We start from the raw sequence: 19394 nt of genomic DNA on the forward strand, positions 1-19394 counted from the left end.
ATGTAATGTCACTTCTGCAATATTGAAGCTAGCAATTTTATATTTGAAATACGTGTGTATCTCAAGGAGCTGCACATTTTGAGTGGTGAAGGGTCAAGATCATCCTACAAGGTCAGCATCATATAGGGGGACATTGTGTTTCTTAAACACATCTTGTTAAATTTATTTTAATGTCAGTTCAAATTTTACGAAAACAATTCTCCTGTAAGATTATTTTTTATTTATAATCTTAAATCTACCATTTATAATCTTAAATCTACCTATTTGTTACCTGTTGATCCGAATACACTTCACACGTGTATTTAACAACCTGATAAAGATCGTAAAACATGGCATAGCTGCGGGTGTGCTAGGCAATGGCTTCATTCAATAATGAATGAAGGGGTCAGAGTAATTGAAGAAAACAACATCTGTTTAATGCATAAGCAATGTGTATCACAACAGGAATAAATGTATGCTGTCAATTAGAATAAAAAATGTACCTTTGATTTCTTACAAAAGTAAATTGATAATTGTCTATGAAACAATAACAGTTTCGTTCATTAGTGTCAATTCATAAATCAATTATGTAATGTACAGCTTCCCTTATTTTGTAACGTAATTTATGATGAAATTTGCAAACACGTTGTAGGCATTTCCGCGACAGAAAAAAATGTTACTTTGATTGCCTTTGAAAATTAATTGATAATTGTCTATGAAACAATAACAGTTTCGTTCATAAGTGTCAATTATGATTATTATGTTATGATGATGATAATTATGATGAATTATATGATGATGATTATGATGATGATGTTATTGAACTTGTTAATAAAATGAACAATTTATGTGCAGTAAATACGATACTGTATTGTATTGTTAAGACGTGTGTATTCCTTTTTATAATAACTTTAGAATTATCCAAATATATGTTATATACATAAATTTATAGTTTGTTTAATTTTCAAAGCCTTCTCAGACTCTTGTATCTAGTCTATAATAACGCCTAATTTGAGACGACGACATACCTGAAGCAAAAGACAATAGATTGTTTGTTCAAAAGGAATAATCTTCAATAAAGATAATATAATACTGTAATAAACAATATTACATAGTTTTAAAGAGTATCGACACACATATTTTCAACGATTTATTCAAATTAAAAATGGGGCTGAAAAAGCCTGATACTTGGAGATATTGTTCCGTACCCACCCACTTTTGAATGTTTCGTTTTTGTTTAAACACAATAAAATCGAAATAAAGCATGAACTTGACAAAATTGAATCAAAGATACTAGGCTATTTACAAATTAAAAAAAATCCTACCATATAAGCTATGATGGGGTGAGTCGTTATATAGGTGGGGCGAATCGTTATAAAACATGGGGCTAAATGAAAATGAACAAAATAAGGTTATTATACTGTGGGTATTTGCTGCATACAACAACAAATACACCTAAAGTCAAAAAAACTCTTTAAATAATTTTCCTGCCGTATGATTTGAAAAATGTTTATAAACAATAATTAACACTTACAATAAATAAATGCACTTAAAATTTTATCAAGGATCTACTAAAATAATTGAATTGGCAACTAAGTTCAGTGGATTAATTCACATGTAAAGGATGGGTGTTTTGAACACTGATGCAGTATATCAGTCTACCTAAATAAGTAAAATATTGACACCTTGACAAGATTAAGTTATCAACTTTAAAGTATTTGGGAGCAAAAAATCAAATACACCAATTTCCCAATATGAAGACTTCACAACGCCAATTTCCCCAATTTCAGAGTTTTTTTCAATTTTTCCTATTGGGCTGGTACCGGTACTTTTCCCAACTGGGCAAAATAATTTGCTGTACATACAACTAAACGAATAATATTAGAGTATGGGCATCAAGGCACTGAAGATGCGAATGATTTTGAATTAGTTACGCTTGAATAACCCTGTGTTACTATCACTGGATAATTTCAGTGGTTTTGTGGCAGTTTGTTGGCTTTGTTATACCTACCACACTAATCAGTCCCTTCGGTGTACTCCTCCACGATAAAATCTTGGTCAGTTACTTAGGAGATTGATGATGGAAACCTGGTGTAATGCTTGTTGAAATAGTGCATTTAATGCATAATATTCTCAAAAATTTTTATTAAGACATGCAAAGAAATTATTATTAAGTTAATGCCACACAACTGTGAATATTTAGTTGAACTCTAAAATGAGCATTATTAAATTGATAACCCAAAACACACTTCCAAATTTTTATGTTAACGAGACATAATCAAATTCTAGTTTCAAATAAACAGCACTAATGTATTTCGTGTTGATCCGTTGTCCCGAAAGTTAGCATGCAAAAATTATGTCGCATATGAACGTCATGTCGTCCGCAAAGAAAGCGTGGGTGTAGCGATTTTTGTTTTAAAACTTCGAAGCGCAGACAACATTAGGCTCTTTTAATTTCGGTTAAAATATTTTTTTGTTCATTTTCACAAAATTATATCGCAGTTACTTGCAGGCTGTTCAGGTTTTATGCTGTTGGCTGATCATCAGTATCTTAGGTACGGAAATTAAGCCTTAAAAACTTAAATCTAGTATGAAATGTTGTTAATTTAATTTTTTATTTTCTAAGGAACTACAAACCTGTTAAAATGCAGATCTGAGTGGGAAAGGTTTAACGGTACGATATCTTTGATACATGTATGGAACACTACATTCTAACTACATCCATTTGTTGACATTTGTGTGTTTGCAGGGTGATGAGGAGAAGCTGACAGTGTCCCTGAAGGGAGGGCTGAACCTTAGGGAGCTGAGAGAGAGCGCCACCAGGACAGGGAGCTACGGGGTCCTGTTTGAGGTGGAGGAGGAGGAGGCTCCCTGTGATGGTGAGAGCTCGCTCTGGAAAAACGGGGCTTAATGCATGTGCATAAATTGATGTTTTAAATAAGCCTGTGCAGTTCACACAGGCTAGTAAGGGCCGAAACTTTCCCCCTGAACTTGAGTTTTGCTAGGAAGAGACTTCCTCTTAAAGAGAACTACCATAAAAGTGAAATGTGTCGTCTCTGATTAGATGTGCAGACTGCACAGGCTAACCTGGGACGACACTTTAAGCACATGCATTAAACCCTGCTTTCCCAGAGTGAGTCTCTTAATTAGATTGAAAATAAGTCTTAAATAAATATTTTTCGGACTTTGAAGCATGTCTTTGAATTTCACGCTTTTGAATGATTGTCTTGATTAAACAGGTGCATGCATTTCAACATGTAGATTTTGTTTTATTTTGACAGTTCCATTTCCTGTAACTGTATTGGCTGTTAGGAAGTGTTGTTCCCTTAAAGTTACAATATAGCTAAACTCTATGACATTGGATTTTGAAAGTTCTGCACTGTCATAAAGTAGCATCCTCTTGAAGTGTGTCAAATTACAGCTTTATATGTCTAGTAACTTCACGGATGCAAAGGAATATAATAATGCAATCAACAATTGATGAAATTGCTTATCGTATGCACAACAATTTGTGCCATTTATCAAAATGTTTATACCAAGAATCCAAGATAATATTACCGCTAAATTAGGGTAGACCAAGTAAATCATACGAACATTTGATTTCAAAATCCCAGTTTCTTCTTTTTTTGTAACTGTACTATAGTTTGGTTACTGATACTGCAATGTTATAAACATCAGTAAAAACATGCATGTTATGATCTACCCTGTGATATGTTTCATTTACCTGCTATTACCCCCAAAATGCAATCAAGAACTAAAAACCTTCACAGTTTGAAGTGCTGAGTGTAAAACAATTGAAATTTTAAATTTTACAAAAAGTTATTATGCAGATATCACTTTATTCCAAGGAGCCCTTATTTCTTTACTCAATGTGCAGACAAAGTCAGCATCCCGAAGAAGTGGAAACAAAACCAGCCTCGTTCTTGGGAAATGGGGCTTAATGCATGTGCGTATAGTGCTGTCCCAGATTAACCTGTGCAGCCTGCAGTTGGTTTGATTATGAACCTGGAATGTACACTGGCAAAATCAATTCAGAGTTGGATGAAATCAGCCAAAGGCCGAAGGGACACGTTTTGGAACTAAATATTTGAGCCACGCTGTGCGAAAATGGGGATAAATGCATGTCTTGACAGGCTAATCAGGGAAGACACTTTCTGCCTAAATTATTTAGAACACTCTTCCTTTCAACCAAACATTCCATTAAAGTGGAAAGTGTGTCCCTGGTTAGCCTGTGTTGGCTGCACTGTCTAATCTGGGAAGAAACTTTACACATATGCATTAAGCCATGTTTTCCCCCGAAAGCAGCTCAAAATAATCTCTGATTGTTTGCCATTTATATGATTGTGTTGCATTTAAATGATTGTGTTCCATTTATGTGAATGTGTTGCGTTTGTGTGATTGTGTTCCATTTATATGAATGTGTTCCATTGTGCATGTGATGGTGTTCCTTTTGTAGAAGAGTTAGAGTATGAGTACCACAAGCATGATGTCTACAACCACCTGCTGCATGTTGAGGAGGAGGAGGAGGAGGAGGATGATGAGTGCACGCTGTTTGAGAAACTGGCCCGTAAGATGGAGGACATCTGTCCCTCACAGGACAAGGGCATTCTCAAGCAGGTAATTGGGTAAAACTTTTCAGGATTTATCAAAAGTTCAGTATTTAACAGGTCTTCCGCTGGCTGAAACAAATTTCAGCGAAATATTTGTCACGTTGGCAAAGTGTGTGTAATTTGGCATTTTTAGCCAAATGAGTCAATTTGTAAACATTGGCTTATTTGGCGATTGGCAGAGTAAGCCCTGTATTAGATATTGTATAAGCTATTTGTCCATCATAAAATATTATGAAATCTATGAGTCATTGGGTCCTTGTGAAATCTATGAATCTATGGTCAGTTACTGGGCATAAGCTTACTTAGTACTTGTATCACACTAAGATTGGCTAAACTTGCCCAGAAAATGTGTGAGGTCATTTGACTACTCTTATTTGACTTAAATACTGTAAGAACTGACAAGAATAATTCAGTATTCTGATATAATTATTTCAACACGATACAATATCTGGGAAAATGGTGCTTAATACATGTGTGTAGTGTTATCCCAGATTAGCCTGTTCAGTACCAGAGGTTAATCAGGGACAACACTTTCCACCTAAACTGGATTTTCGTTCAGAAAAGACTTTCTTTAAATGAAAAAATCCATTAAAGCAGAAAATATCGCCCCTGACTAGTCTGTGCAGACTGCACAGGCTAATCTAGGATTACACGTTCTGCTTTAATGGTATTATCTGCACATGCATTAAGCCTTGAGTGCTGCTCATGTGGACTGCACTTATCAGGGATAACACGTGATACACATGCTTTTAGCCCTGTTTTCTTAGAGCAAGGTTCATGTTGAAATCCTGAGATAAGAATAGTCAATTATCTTTGTCAACAAACAGCACTGCTTATATTTTGAAACTCATGTACTTTCCACGCTGCAGGTGCTGCGACCTGGTAGTGGACCCACAGTGACCGAGGGTAGCCTTTGTCGCATGCATTTCAACATCTACACGGAGCACGGGGATGAGCCATTTGACTCCACCAGGTATTCACGGCTTACAATTGAGCCACGCTCTGGAAATCTGGGCTTTAATGCATGTGTGTAAAGTGGTGTCCCAGATTGGCCTACGCAGTCTGCACAGGCTAATCGGGGACGACACTTTCCTCTTAAAATGGATTTTAAGATGAGACTTCCTTTAAACAAAAAATACCATTAAAACGGAAAATTTGTCCTGGATTATCCTTTGCCGTCTTTACAGGCTAATCTGGGATGACACTATATGCACATGTAGTTAAGCCCTGTTTTCCCAAAGCTTGGTTTATTTACTTGAAATGTTAGGACCAACAACCTAGACAAAGTTTAGCACATTGTCAATTACTAGTATATCAATTTATGAAACGAAATGACAGGGATGGTTTCTAGGTTAAGAAACAACAAACAAGATTGCCTAATGAAACTTGATGACTCAGATTGTAGAATAAATGTTTTCAGGGTGTCACAATATTGCCTTATGAAACAAGATTACTTGAGATGGTTGAAATTCTGTTCCCAGGTTATGTAACAAGATTGCCATATAAAATTGATTACTGAGATAGTTTACACAATGTTCCCAGGTGTTGTAACACGAATGCCTTATGACACTTTCGACCAAGATTGTTTACCTACTGTTTCCAGGCTACCTAACAAGATTGCCTTATAATCATTTATAAAACAAGATAAGTTGAGATGGTTGACACACTGTTGCCTTAAGAAAGTAGATGACCAAGATGTATTACCTACTATTTTTGGTTACGGAACATGATTGCCTTGTGGCACTAGATAGCTGAAATGGTTGACTAACTGTCTCCATGTTAGGTAACTTACGACACTAGATAGCTGAGATGGTTGACTTACTGTTTCCAGGTTAGATAACTTACAACACTAGATAGCTGAGATGGTTGAGTAACTGTTTCCAGGTTAGGTAACTTACAACACTAGATAGCTGAGATGGTTGACTTACTGTTTCCAGGTTAGGTAACTTACAACAATAGATAAATGAGATGGTTGACTAACTATTTCCAGGTTAGGTAACTTACAACACTAGATAACTGAGATGGTTGACTAACTGTTTCCAGGTTAGGTAACTTACAACAATAGATAACTGAGATGGTTAACTAACTGTTTCCAGGTTAGGTAACTTACAACAATAGATAACTGAGATGGTTAACTAACTGTTTCCAGGTTAGGTAACTTACAACACTAGATAGCTGAGATGGTTGACTTACTATTTCCAGGTTAGGTAACTTACAACACTAGATAGCTGAGTTGGTTGACTAACTGTTTCCAGGTTAGGTAACTTACGACACTAGATAGCTGAGATGGTTAACTAACTGTTTCCAGGTTAGGTAACTTACAACACTAGATAGCTGAGATGGTTGACTTACTGTTTCCAGGTTAGGTAACTTACAACACTAGATAACTGAGATGGTTAACTAACTGTTTCCAGGTTAGGTAACTTACAACACTAGATAGCTGAGATGGTTGACTTACTATTTCCAGGTTAGGTAACTTACAACACTAGATAGCTGAGATGGATGACTAACTGTTTCCAGGTTAGGTAACTTACAACAATAGATAGCTGAGATGGTTGACTTACTGTTTCCAGGTTAGGTAACTTACAACACTAGATAGCTGAGATGGTTGACTTACTGTTTCCAGGTTAGGTAACTTACAACACTAGATAGCTGAGATGGTTGACTAACTGTTTCCAGGTTTGGTAACTTACAACACTAGATAGCTGAGAGGGTTGAGTAACTGTTTCCAGGTTAGGTAACTTACAACACTAGATAACTGAGATGGTTGACTAACTGTTTCCAGGTTAGGTAACTTACAACACTAGATAGCTGAGATGGTTGACTTACTGTTTCCAGGTTAGGTAACTTACGACAATAGATAAATGAGATGGTTGACTAACTATTTCCAGGTTAGGTAACTTACAACACTAGATAGCTGAGATGGTTAACTAACTGTTTCCAGGTTAGGTAACTTACAACACTAGATAGCTGAGTTGGTTGACTTACTGTTTCCAGGTTAGGTAACTTACAACACTAGATAGCTGAGATGGTTGAGTTACTGTTTCCAGGTTAGGTAACTTACAACACTAGATAGCTGAGATGGATGACTAACTGTTTCCAGGTTAGGTAACTTACAACACTAGATAGCTGAGATGGTTGAGTAACTGTTTCCTGGTTAGGTAACTTACAACACTAGATAGCTGAGATGGTTGACTTACTGTTTCCAGGTTAGGTAACTTACAACACTAGATAGCTGAGATGGATGACTAACTGTTTCCAGGTTAGGTAACTTACAACACTAGATAGCTGAGATGGATGACTAACTGTTTCCAGGTTAGGTAACTTACAACACAAGATAGCTGAGATGGTTGACTAACTATTTCCAGGTTAGGTAACTTACAACACTAGATAGCTGAGATGGTTGAGTAACTGTTTCCTGGTTAGGTAACTTACAACACTAGATAGCTGAGATGGTTGAGTAACTGTTTCCAGGTTAGGTAACTTACAACACTAGATAGCTGAGATGGATGACTTACTGTTTCCAGGTTAGGTAACTTACAACACTAGATAACTGAGATGGTTGACTTACTGTTTCCAGGTTAGGTAACTTACAACACTAGATAGCTGAGATGGTTGACTTACTGTTTCCAGGTTAGGTAACTTACGACAATAGATAAATGAGATGGTTGACTAACTGTTTCCAGGTTAGGTAACTTATGAGACTAGATAGCTGAGATGGTTGACTAACTGTTTCCAGGTTAGGTAACTTACAACACTAGATAGCTGAGATGGATGACTAACTGTTTCCAGGTTAGGTAACTTACGACAATAGATAAATGAGATGGTTGACTAACTATTTCCAGGTTAGGTAACTTATGAGACTAGATAACTGAGATGGTTGACTAACTGTTTCCAGTTTAGGTAACTTACGACACTAGATAGCTGAGATGGATGACTAACTGTTTCCTAGTGTTGCAAGTTACCTAACCTGGAATTAGTTAGTCAACCATTACAGCTATCTAGTGTTGTAAGTTACCTAAACTGGAGATAGCTGAGATGGTAAACTAACTGTTTCCAGGTTAGGTAACTTACGACACTAGATAGCTGACATGGTTGAGTAACTGTTCCCAGGTTAGGTAACTTACGACACTAGATAGCTGACATGGTTGAGTAACTGTTTCCAGGTTAGATAACTTAACGACTCTAGATAACTGAGATGGTTGACTAACTGTTTCCAGGTTAGATAACTTAACGACTCTAGATAGCTGAGATGGATGACTAACTGTTTCCAGGTTAGGTAAATTAGGACACTAGATAACTGAGATGGTTGACTTACTGTTTCCAGGTTAGGTAACTTACAACACTAGATAGCTGAGATGGTTGACTTACTGTTTCCAGGTTAGGTAACTTACAACACTAGATAACTGAGATGGTTGACTTACTGTTTCCTGGTTAGGTAACTTACAACACTAGATAGCTGAGAGGGTTGAGTAACTGTTTCCTGGTTAGGTAACTTACAACACTAGATAGCTGAGAGGGTTGACTAACTGTTTCCAGGTTAGGTAACTTACAACACTAGATAGCTGAGATGGTTGACTTACTGTTTCCAGGTTAGGTAACTTACGACACTAGATAGCTGAGATGGTTGACTTACTGTTTCCAGGTTAGGTAACTTACAACACTAGATAACTGAGATGGTTGACTTACTGTTTCCAGGTTAGGTAACTTACAACACTAGATAACTGAGATGGTTGACTTACTGTTTCCAGGTTAGGTAACTTACAACACTAGATAACTGAGATGGTTGACTAACTGTTTCCAGGTTAGGTAACTTACATTACTAGATAGCTGAGATGGTTGACTTACTGTTTCCAGGTTAGGTAACTTACAACACTAGATAACTGAGATGGTTGACTTACTGTTTCCAGGTTAGGTAACTTACAACACTAGATAACTGAGATGGTTGACTTACTGTTTCCAGGTTAGGTAACTTACAACACTAGATAACTGAGATGGTTGACTAACTGTTTCCAGGTTAGGTAACTTACAACACTAGATAACTGAGATGGTTGACTTACTGTTTCCAGGTTAGGTAACTTACAACACTAGATAGCTGAGATGGTTGAGTAACTGTTTCCAGGTTAGGTAACTTACAACACTAGATAACTGAGATGGTTTACTAACTGTTTCCAGGTTAGGTAACTTACAACACTAGATAGCTGAGATGGTTGACTTGTTCCAGGTTAAGTGACTTATGACACTACATAGCTGAGATGGTTGAGTAACTGTTTCCAGGTTAGGTAACTTACAACAATAGATAACTGAGATGGTTAACTAACTGTTTCCAGGTTAGGTAACTTACAACACTAGATAGCTGAGATGGTTGACTTACTATTTCCAGGTTAGGTAACTTACAACACTAGATAGCTGAGTTGGTTGACTAACTGTTTCCAGGTTAGGTAACTTACGACACTAGATAGCTGAGATGGTTAACTAACTGTTTCCAGGTTAGGTAACTTACAACACTAGATAGCTGAGATGGTTGACTTACTGTTTCCAGGTTAGGTAACTTACAACACTAGATAGCTGAGATGGTTAACTAACTGTTTCCTGGTTAGGTAACTTACAACAATAGATAAATGAGATGGTTGACTAACTATTTCCAGGTTAGGTAACTTACAACACTAGATAGCTGAGATGGTTGACTTACTGTTTCCAGGTTAGGTAACTTACAACACTAGATAACTGAGATGGTTGACTAACTGTTTCCAGGTTAGGTAACTTACAACACTAGATAGCTGAGATGGATGACTAACTATTTCCAGGTTAGGTAACTTACAACACTAGATAGCTGAGAGGGTTGAGTAACTGTTTCCTGGTTAGGTAACTTACAACACTAGATAGCTGAGAGGGTTGACTAACTGTTTCCAGGTTAGGTAACTTACAACACTAGATAGCTGAGATGGTTGACTTACTGTTTCCAGGTTAGGTAACTTACAACACTAGATAACTGAGATGGTTAACTAACTGTTTCCAGGTTAGGTAACTTACAACACTAGATAGCTGAGATGGTTGACTAACTGTTTCCTGGTTAGGTAACTTATGACACTACATAGCTGAGATGGTTGACTAACTGTTTCCTGGTTAGGTAACTTATGACACTACATAGCTGAGATGGTTGACTAACTATTTCCAGGTTAGGTAACTTACAACACTAGATAGCTGAGATGGTTGACTTACTGTTTCCAGGTTAGGTAACTTACAACACTAGATAGCTGAGATGGTTGACTAACTGTTTCCAGGTTAGGTAACTTACAACACTAGATAGCTGAGATGGATGACTAACTGTTTCCTGGTTAGGTAACTTACAACACTAGATAGCTGAGATGGTTGACTTACTGTTTCCAGGTTAGGTAACTTACAACACTAGATAGCTGAGAGGGTTGAGTAACTGTTTCCTGGTTAGGTAACTTACAACACTAGATAGCTGAGATGGTTGACTTACTGTTTCCAGGTTAGATAACTTACAACACTAGATAGCTGAGATGGTTAACTAACTGTTTCCAGGTTAGGTAACTTACAACACTAGATAGCTGAGATGGTTGACTTACTGTTTCCAGGTTAGGTAACTTACAACACTAGATAGCTGAGATGGTTGACTTGTTCCAGGTTAGGTAACTTACATTACTAGATAGCTGAGATGGTTGACTTACTGTTTCCAGGTTAGGTAACTTACAACACTAGATAGCTGAGATGGTTGACTTGTTCCAGGTTAGGTAACTTACATTACTAGATAGCTGAGATGGTTGACTTACTGTTTCCAGGTTAGGTAACTTACAACACTAGATAGCTGAGATGGATGACTAACTGTTTCCAGGTTAGGTAACTTACAACACTAGATAGCTGAGATGGATGACTAACTGTTTCCAGGTTAAGTAACTTACAACACTAGATAGCTGAGATGGTTGACTTACTGTTTCCAGGTTAGGTAACTTACAACACTAGATAGCTGAGATGGTTGAGTAACTGTTTCCAGGTTAGGTAACTTACAACACTAGATAACTGAGATGGTTTACTAACTGTTTCCAGGTTAGGTAACTTACAACACTAGATAGCTGAGATGGTTGACTTGTTCCAGGTTAAGTGACTTATGACACTACATAGCTGAGATGGTTGAGTAACTGTTTCCAGGTTAGGTAACTTACAACAATAGATAACTGAGATGGTTAACTAACTGTTTCCAGGTTAGGTAACTTACAACACTAGATAGCTGAGATGGTTGACTTACTATTTCCAGGTTAGGTAACTTACAACACTAGATAGCTGAGTTGGTTGACTAACTGTTTCCAGGTTAGGTAACTTACGACACTAGATAGCTGAGATGGTTAACTAACTGTTTCCAGGTTAGGTAACTTACAACACTAGATAGCTGAGATGGTTGACTTACTGTTTCCAGGTTAGGTAACTTACAACACTAGATAGCTGAGATGGTTAACTAACTGTTTCCTGGTTAGGTAACTTACAACAATAGATAAATGAGATGGTTGACTAACTATTTCCAGGTTAGGTAACTTACAACACTAGATAGCTGAGATGGTTGACTTACTGTTTCCAGGTTAGGTAACTTACAACACTAGATAACTGAGATGGTTGACTAACTGTTTCCAGGTTAGGTAACTTACAACACTAGATAGCTGAGATGGATGACTAACTATTTCCAGGTTAGGTAACTTACAACACTAGATAGCTGAGAGGGTTGAGTAACTGTTTCCTGGTTAGGTAACTTACAACACTAGATAGCTGAGAGGGTTGACTAACTGTTTCCAGGTTAGGTAACTTACAACACTAGATAGCTGAGATGGTTGACTTACTGTTTCCAGGTTAGGTAACTTACAACACTAGATAACTGAGATGGTTAACTAACTGTTTCCAGGTTAGGTAACTTACAACACTAGATAGCTGAGATGGTTGACTAACTGTTTCCTGGTTAGGTAACTTATGACACTACATAGCTGAGATGGTTGACTAACTGTTTCCTGGTTAGGTAACTTATGACACTACATAGCTGAGATGGTTGACTAACTATTTCCAGGTTAGGTAACTTACAACACTAGATAGCTGAGATGGTTGACTTACTGTTTCCAGGTTAGGTAACTTACAACACTAGATAGCTGAGATGGTTGACTAACTGTTTCCAGGTTAGGTAACTTACAACACTAGATAGCTGAGATGGATGACTAACTGTTTCCTGGTTAGGTAACTTACAACACTAGATAGCTGAGATGGTTGACTTACTGTTTCCAGGTTAGGTAACTTACAACACTAGATAGCTGAGAGGGTTGAGTAACTGTTTCCTGGTTAGGTAACTTACAACACTAGATAGCTGAGATGGTTGACTTACTGTTTCCAGGTTAGATAACTTACAACACTAGATAGCTGAGATGGTTAACTAACTGTTTCCAGGTTAGGTAACTTACAACACTAGATAGCTGAGATGGTTGACTTACTGTTTCCAGGTTAGGTAACTTACAACACTAGATAGCTGAGATGGTTGACTTGTTCCAGGTTAGGTAACTTACATTACTAGATAGCTGAGATGGTTGACTTACTGTTTCCAGGTTAGGTAACTTACAACACTAGATAGCTGAGATGGTTGACTTGTTCCAGGTTAGGTAACTTACATTACTAGATAGCTGAGATGGTTGACTTACTGTTTCCAGGTTAGGTAACTTACAACACTAGATAGCTGAGATGGATGACTAACTGTTTCCAGGTTAGGTAACTTACAACACTAGATAGCTGAGATGGATGACTAACTGTTTCCAGGTTAAGTAACTTACAACACTAGATAGCTGAGATGGTTGACTTACTGTTTCCAGGTTAGGTAACTTATGACACTAGATAGCTGAGATGGATGACTAACTGTTTCCTGGTTAGGTAACTTACAACACTAGATAGCTGAGTTGGTTGACTAACTGTTTCCAGGTTAGGTAACTTATGACACTAGATAGCTGAGATGGTTGACTTACTGTTTCCAGGTTAGGTAACTTATGACACTAGATAGCTGAGATGGATGACTAACTGTTTCCTGGTTAGGTAACTTACAACACTAGATAGCTGAGATGGATGACTAACTGTTTCCAGGTTAAGTAACTTACAACACTAGATAGCTGAGATGGTTGACTTACTGTTTCCAGGTTAGGTAACTTATGACACTAGATAGCTGAGATGGATGACTAACTGTTCCCAGGTTAGGTAACTTACAACACTAGATAGCTGAGATGGTTGAGTTACTGTTTCCAGGTTAGGTAACTTACAACACTAGATAGCTGAGATGGATGACTAACTGTTTCCTGGTTAGGTAACTTACAACACTAGATAGCTGAGATGGTTAACTAACTGTTTCCAGGTTAGGTAACTTACAACACTAGATAGCTGAGATGGATGACTAACTATTTCCAGGTTAGGTAACTTACAACACTAGATAGCTGAGATGGATGACTAACTGTTTCCTGGTTAGGTAACTTACAACAATAGATAAATGAGATGGTTGACTAACTATTTCCAGGTTAGGTAACTTACAACACTAGATAGCTGAGATGGTTGACTTACTGTTTCCAGGTTAGGTAACTTACAACACTAGATAACTGAGATGGTTGACTTACTGTTTCCAGGTTAAGTAACTTACAACACTAGATAGCTGAGATGGTTGACTTACTATTTCCAGGTTAGGTAACTTACAACACTAGATAGCTGAGATGGTTTACTAACTGTTCCCAGGTTAGGTAACTTACAACACTAGATAGCTGAGATGGTTGACTTACTGTTTCCAGGTTAGGTAACTTACAACACTAGATAGCTGAGATGGTTGACAAACTGTTTCCTGGTTAGGTAACTTATGACACTACATAGCTGAGATAACTGAGATGGCTTACCTACTAATTGTCTACAGGTAAATAAAAAACCCTATGTTACTTAATGACCAGAGGTGGTTTACCTGCTGTTTGTAGGTTGCGTAACAAGATAGCGAAGCTTTGTCAAGGTCGTGGAGAGATGATCGAGGGCCTTGACGTTGGCCTGGCGACCATGAGGAAGGGAGAGGTGGCGCGCTTCCTCATCAAGCCCGACTATGCCCTCGGGAAAATGGGCGCTCCACCTAGAATACCTGAGAATGCTACACGTAAATGATTCATCTGTGAACAAGCATATTCTTACGCGATACAATACTGCTCATCTTGTAGACTTAGATAAAAAGAGCCTTTTTCTAGGAAAAATTCTCACAGGCAAATCAGGAACAATACTTTAAACTTACATGGAATTTTCCATTAAAGAAAGTATCTTATAAAAAAATCCAGTATAGGCGGAAAGTATAGTCTCTGATTAGCCTATGAAGACTGCACAGGCTATTCTGGGATGACACTTTATGCACATGCATTTAGCCCTATTTGCCCATAGAAAGGCTCAAATATATTTTTCTTAACCTGAACACTTAATAGTTTTACCTGAGCTCAAGATAATTTGCATGAAGGCGTTTCTACTAATTTAATTTAATAAAACACTTTTTAAATGCAAATTCCTTGCATTAAATATGTATAACAAAATGATAAGTAATCCACTTTTTTTCAGGCACTTAACTTTGTACGTGTAAAATAAACCAATTTTGGCACATCGAGAAACTCATAACCACTGAATTGTGTAGGCGCTCAGTACTACAAATAGCAAAATTAATTTGAATCATGACATGACTACATCTCATTGCTATTTGGAATGAGAATGCTTATTCAAAATTTAACCCTTTCCCACTCAGAAGCAAAGTGAAAATGGATATGTGCAAACAGCATAAAACCAGAACAGCCTGCGAGTAACTCACAGTCTGTTCAGGTTTTATGCTGTTTGCTGCTCATCAGAACTAAGGGTTGGAAATAAAGTTAAACCTTGAATTTAGTAAGAAAGGTTTTTAATTAAATATAACTTTCTTAGGGACTACAAATATGTGAAAATACGTATCTAAGTTGTAAATGGTTAAGCCCAGTTTTTGCAGACATGGCTAGTTTTATCTCTTATTCCAGTGTTGGCTGAAGTGGAGTTGCTGAGTTTCGTTGAGCAGGCCGACATAGACGACTACTTTGAAATGACAGAGGTCAGTTTCATTGGCCTAACACTAGGGCTTAAACAATAAAATTGGGTGTTTCTGGTAACCAAACCAACCTTATATCTTGACCATCCACTCAAAATCTTTTGTAAGAAAAATGAGATCATTTTTTAGTTGTTCAAATTTAGTGTTTCACTGATATTTTTACTAAGACATATTTCCAATGCAGAAGAAGGAAAGTAGCTGTAATTCAAAATTTCATGTACCGGTACTAAAAGTTGATAACAAAATTTTACTGTTCAGGTGGTGTTTACAAAGTCCAGCTACAAATAAACAGTGCCCACATTTTTAGCTCATCTATTTTTTGAAAAAAAAATATGACCTATTGTCATCACCTTGGCGTCGGCGTCAGCGTTGGCGTCCGGTTAAGTTTTGCGTTAAGGTCCACTTTTCTCAGAAAGTATCAATGCTATTGCATTCAAACTTGGTACTACTTACTATCATGAGGGGACTGGGCAGACAAAGTTAGATAACTCTGGCATGCATTTTGACAGAATTATGTGCCCTTTTTATACTTAGAAAATTGAAAATTTTGGTTAAGTTTTGTGTTTAGGTCCATTTTATTCCTTAAGTATTAAAGCTATTGCTTTCATACTTGCAACACTTACTAACTAAAATAAGGGGACTGTGCAGGCAAAGTTATGTAACTCTGACTGACATTTTGACAGAATTATGTGCCCTTTTTATACTTAGAGAATTGAAAATTTGGTTAAGTTTTGTGTTTAGGTCCACTTTATTCCTACAGTATCAAAGCTATTGCTTTCATACTTGCAACACTTATTAACTATCATAAGGGGACTGTGCAGGCAAAGTTATGTAACTCTTTTGACTGGCATTTGGAGGGAATTATGGGCCCTTTATACTTAGAAAATTGAAAATTTGGTTACGTTTTGTGTTTTGGTCCACTTTACCCCTAAAGTATCATAGATATTGCTTTCATACTTGGAACACTCGCAAACTATCAAACGGGTACAGTAAAAGGACAAGTTGCATAACTCTGGTTGTCATTTTTACGGAATTATGGCCCTTTTTTGACTTAGTAACTTTGAATATATGGTTAAATTTTGTGTTTCGATCCACTTTACTTCTAAAGTACATGTATCAAGGCTATTGCTTTCAAACTTCAAATACTTTCATGCTATCATGAGGTTACTGTACCTGGCAAGTTGAATTTTACCTTGACCTTTGAATGACCTTGACTCTCAAGGTCAAATTATTAAATTTTGCTAAAATTGCCATTACTTCTTTATTTATGATTAGATTTGATTGATACTTTGACAAAACTCTTACCTGACATACCACAATAGACTCCACCCAAACCATCCCTCGTGCCCTCCCCCCCCCCCCCCCCCCCCCCCCCCCCGAATCCCCCCCTCCATATTTTTTTTTTTTTTTTTAAGATCATCTAACAAATGACCACCACACCCTCACACTATCCCCCCCCCCCACCCCACCCCCCAATTATTTTTTTTGAAACTGCCAAAAAAACACAAATATTTATTTTTATTATTTTATTTTTGAAATATCGTCCAACCATCGCAACCAAGAATCCCCTCCCACCCCCCCCCCGAAATATTTTTTTTCCACATTTTTTGGAAGATAATGTAATAAATGTCCACACCCCCAAACTATACACCCCTCTTCACTCCACCCCTCCCTCCTTTGTGATTGAAATTGAGAGTCCCTTCACCTTTAAAAAGAAAATAGATGAGCGGTCTGCGACCGCAAGGCGGTGCTTTTGTTTTAAATAAATCCTTTGTCCTGATCAAAAGGTTGCAAAAGTTATACTGCATGAAGAACATTTCATGTGCGTAGAAAACATGGGGCCATTAGTAATTCTAATGTCCATCAATGATCATTTTGTATGTTTTTACAGGAACAGAAGCGCAATGTTTCGTGGGCAGACTTAAAGAAGGTTTACCACTCCATCACCAACAATGCCAAGGAACTTTTTGAGGATAACAAGATACGGCAGGCCTTCCCCAAATATAAAAAGGTTGGATGTGGAAACAAATCAATTGTTGTTTCTAACGATGTGCTAGGGTGTTTCTGTAATTATACTGTGTCATTTACCATTTCCCACTCAGCAACAAAGTGAAAATGGCTATGTGCAAGCAGCATAAAACCAGAACACCCTGTGATTAATTTGCAGTCTGTTCAGGTTTTAAGCTGTTTGCTGCTCATCAGTATCTAAGGGTTGGAAATGAAGCCTTAAAAAATTTAATATCGTGAGAAAGGTATTTAATTGAATGTAACTTTCTAAGGGACTACAAATGCGTTAAAATATGTATCTAAGTGGTAAATGGTTAAATATGTATCTAAGTGGTAAACGGTTAAATACATATCTAAGTGGTTAAGAGTTGAATACGTATATAAGTGGTAAACGGTTGTATACGTATCTAAGTGGTAAAGGGTTAAATACGTATCTAAGTGATAAAGGGTTAAATACGTATCTAAGTGGTAAAGGGTCAAATATGATCTAAGTGGTAAAGGATTAAATACGTATCTAAGTGGTAAAGGATTAAATATGTATCTAAGTGGTAAAGGGTTAAATATGTATCTAAGTGGTAAAGGGTTAAATATGTATCTAAGTGATAAAGGGTTAAATACGTATCTAAGTGGTAAAGGGTCAAATATGATCTAAGTGATAAAGGGTTAAATATGTATCTAAGTGGTAAAGGATTAAATATGTATCTAAGTGGTAAAGGGTTAAATATGTAACTAAGTGGTAAAGGGATAAAAGTTGTTATAGCTGACCAAAATTAATCTGACACTGACTTAATATATAAATATATGAAAAATGGGGCTTTATGCATGTGTGTAAAGTGTTGTACCAGATTCGCCTGTGCTGACTACACAGGCTTATTAGGGATGACTCTTACAGCCTAAACTTAATTTTTGCCAAGAAGAGACATCCTTTAAATAAAAAATAGAATACAAGGGGAAAGTGTTGTCTCTAATAAGCCTGTGTGGACTTCACAGGCTAATCTGGAACCACACTTTACGCACATGCATTAAGACCCGCAGTCCGCTTAAGCTAATTAGGGACAACACTTTCCACTTTTATTTTATTTCTTATTTAAAGAAAGTCTCTTCTTAGCGAAAATCAAGTTTATATGATATTCGTATGTCTGCCAATCAGGCTGCCACTGTGCTGGAGGATAGACACCTACGAGACCAGGATGAGGAGGCCGACTGGCGTGGGCTTCTTCTCAAGACCTACCTCAACCTGTCTGTGTGCGCCGTGAAGCTAGCCCACGCAGGCAGGGCCATCTACTACTGCAAGAAATGCTACGAAATGGACAAGAAACCTAATGCTAAAGTGCTGTACCTGCATGGCAAGGTATTGGACTTAATGCATGTACATAAAGTGTTGTGCCAGAAAAGACTGCGCTGTCAGCACAGGCTCATGAATGATGACACTGTTTGCTTGTTAATGCATTCAGAAGATTGACAAGTACACTGCTGAAGGTTTAAGAATTCTAACTTTATTAACTCGTGTACTATCCTGGTTTTGTTTTTGGTATGCATTGACATGGACACTAAACCTAATCTTCGATTATTTAACAATTCTATCTTTATCAACTCTTGTACTTTCCTTGTTTTGTATTTGCTATGCTATGACATGGACACTTAACCCAATCTTAGAAAATTATTGGAGTAAAAACTTT

General features: G+C 37.2%; 1 protein-coding gene and 1 long non-coding RNA gene across 5 annotated transcripts in view; both read left to right on the forward strand.

Moving 5' to 3' along the window:
- Nucleotides 1–19394, forward strand: part of LOC127850703 (inactive peptidyl-prolyl cis-trans isomerase FKBP6-like) — a 33278-nt gene that overhangs the window by 2728 nt on the left and 11156 nt on the right. For both annotated transcript variants that reach the window (XM_052383975.1, XM_052383965.1), the window contains exons 2-8: nucleotides 2729–2858; nucleotides 4436–4596; nucleotides 5459–5562; nucleotides 14582–14751; nucleotides 15641–15711; nucleotides 17600–17719; nucleotides 18866–19066. In XM_052383975.1, the coding sequence (XP_052239935.1) occupies nucleotides 2729–2858; nucleotides 4436–4596; nucleotides 5459–5562; nucleotides 14582–14751; nucleotides 15641–15711; nucleotides 17600–17719; nucleotides 18866–19066 (957 nt within the window). The remainder of the gene's footprint in view (nucleotides 1–2728; nucleotides 2859–4435; nucleotides 4597–5458; nucleotides 5563–14581; nucleotides 14752–15640; nucleotides 15712–17599; nucleotides 17720–18865; nucleotides 19067–19394) is intronic.
- LOC127850855 (uncharacterized) lies at nucleotides 6816–14540 on the forward strand. 3 transcript variants are annotated; one of them, XR_008035487.1, is made up of 6 exons: nucleotides 6816–6844; nucleotides 7481–7533; nucleotides 8223–8328; nucleotides 10291–10343; nucleotides 11192–11240; nucleotides 14405–14540. It is a non-coding gene; the product is annotated as an uncharacterized LOC127850855 (long non-coding RNA). The 3 variants fall into 3 exon arrangements; XR_008035509.1 differs by lacking the exons at nucleotides 6816–6844; nucleotides 7481–7533; nucleotides 8223–8328; nucleotides 10291–10343; nucleotides 11192–11240 and adding exons at nucleotides 12186–12239; nucleotides 13088–13136; XR_008035498.1 differs by lacking the exons at nucleotides 6816–6844; nucleotides 7481–7533; nucleotides 8223–8328; nucleotides 10291–10343; nucleotides 11192–11240 and adding exons at nucleotides 12186–12239; nucleotides 13190–13238.

This window comes from Dreissena polymorpha, chromosome 1 (assembly GCF_020536995.1).
Source record: "Dreissena polymorpha isolate Duluth1 chromosome 1, UMN_Dpol_1.0, whole genome shotgun sequence".
Classification (NCBI taxonomy): domain Eukaryota; kingdom Metazoa; phylum Mollusca; class Bivalvia; order Myida; family Dreissenidae; genus Dreissena; species Dreissena polymorpha.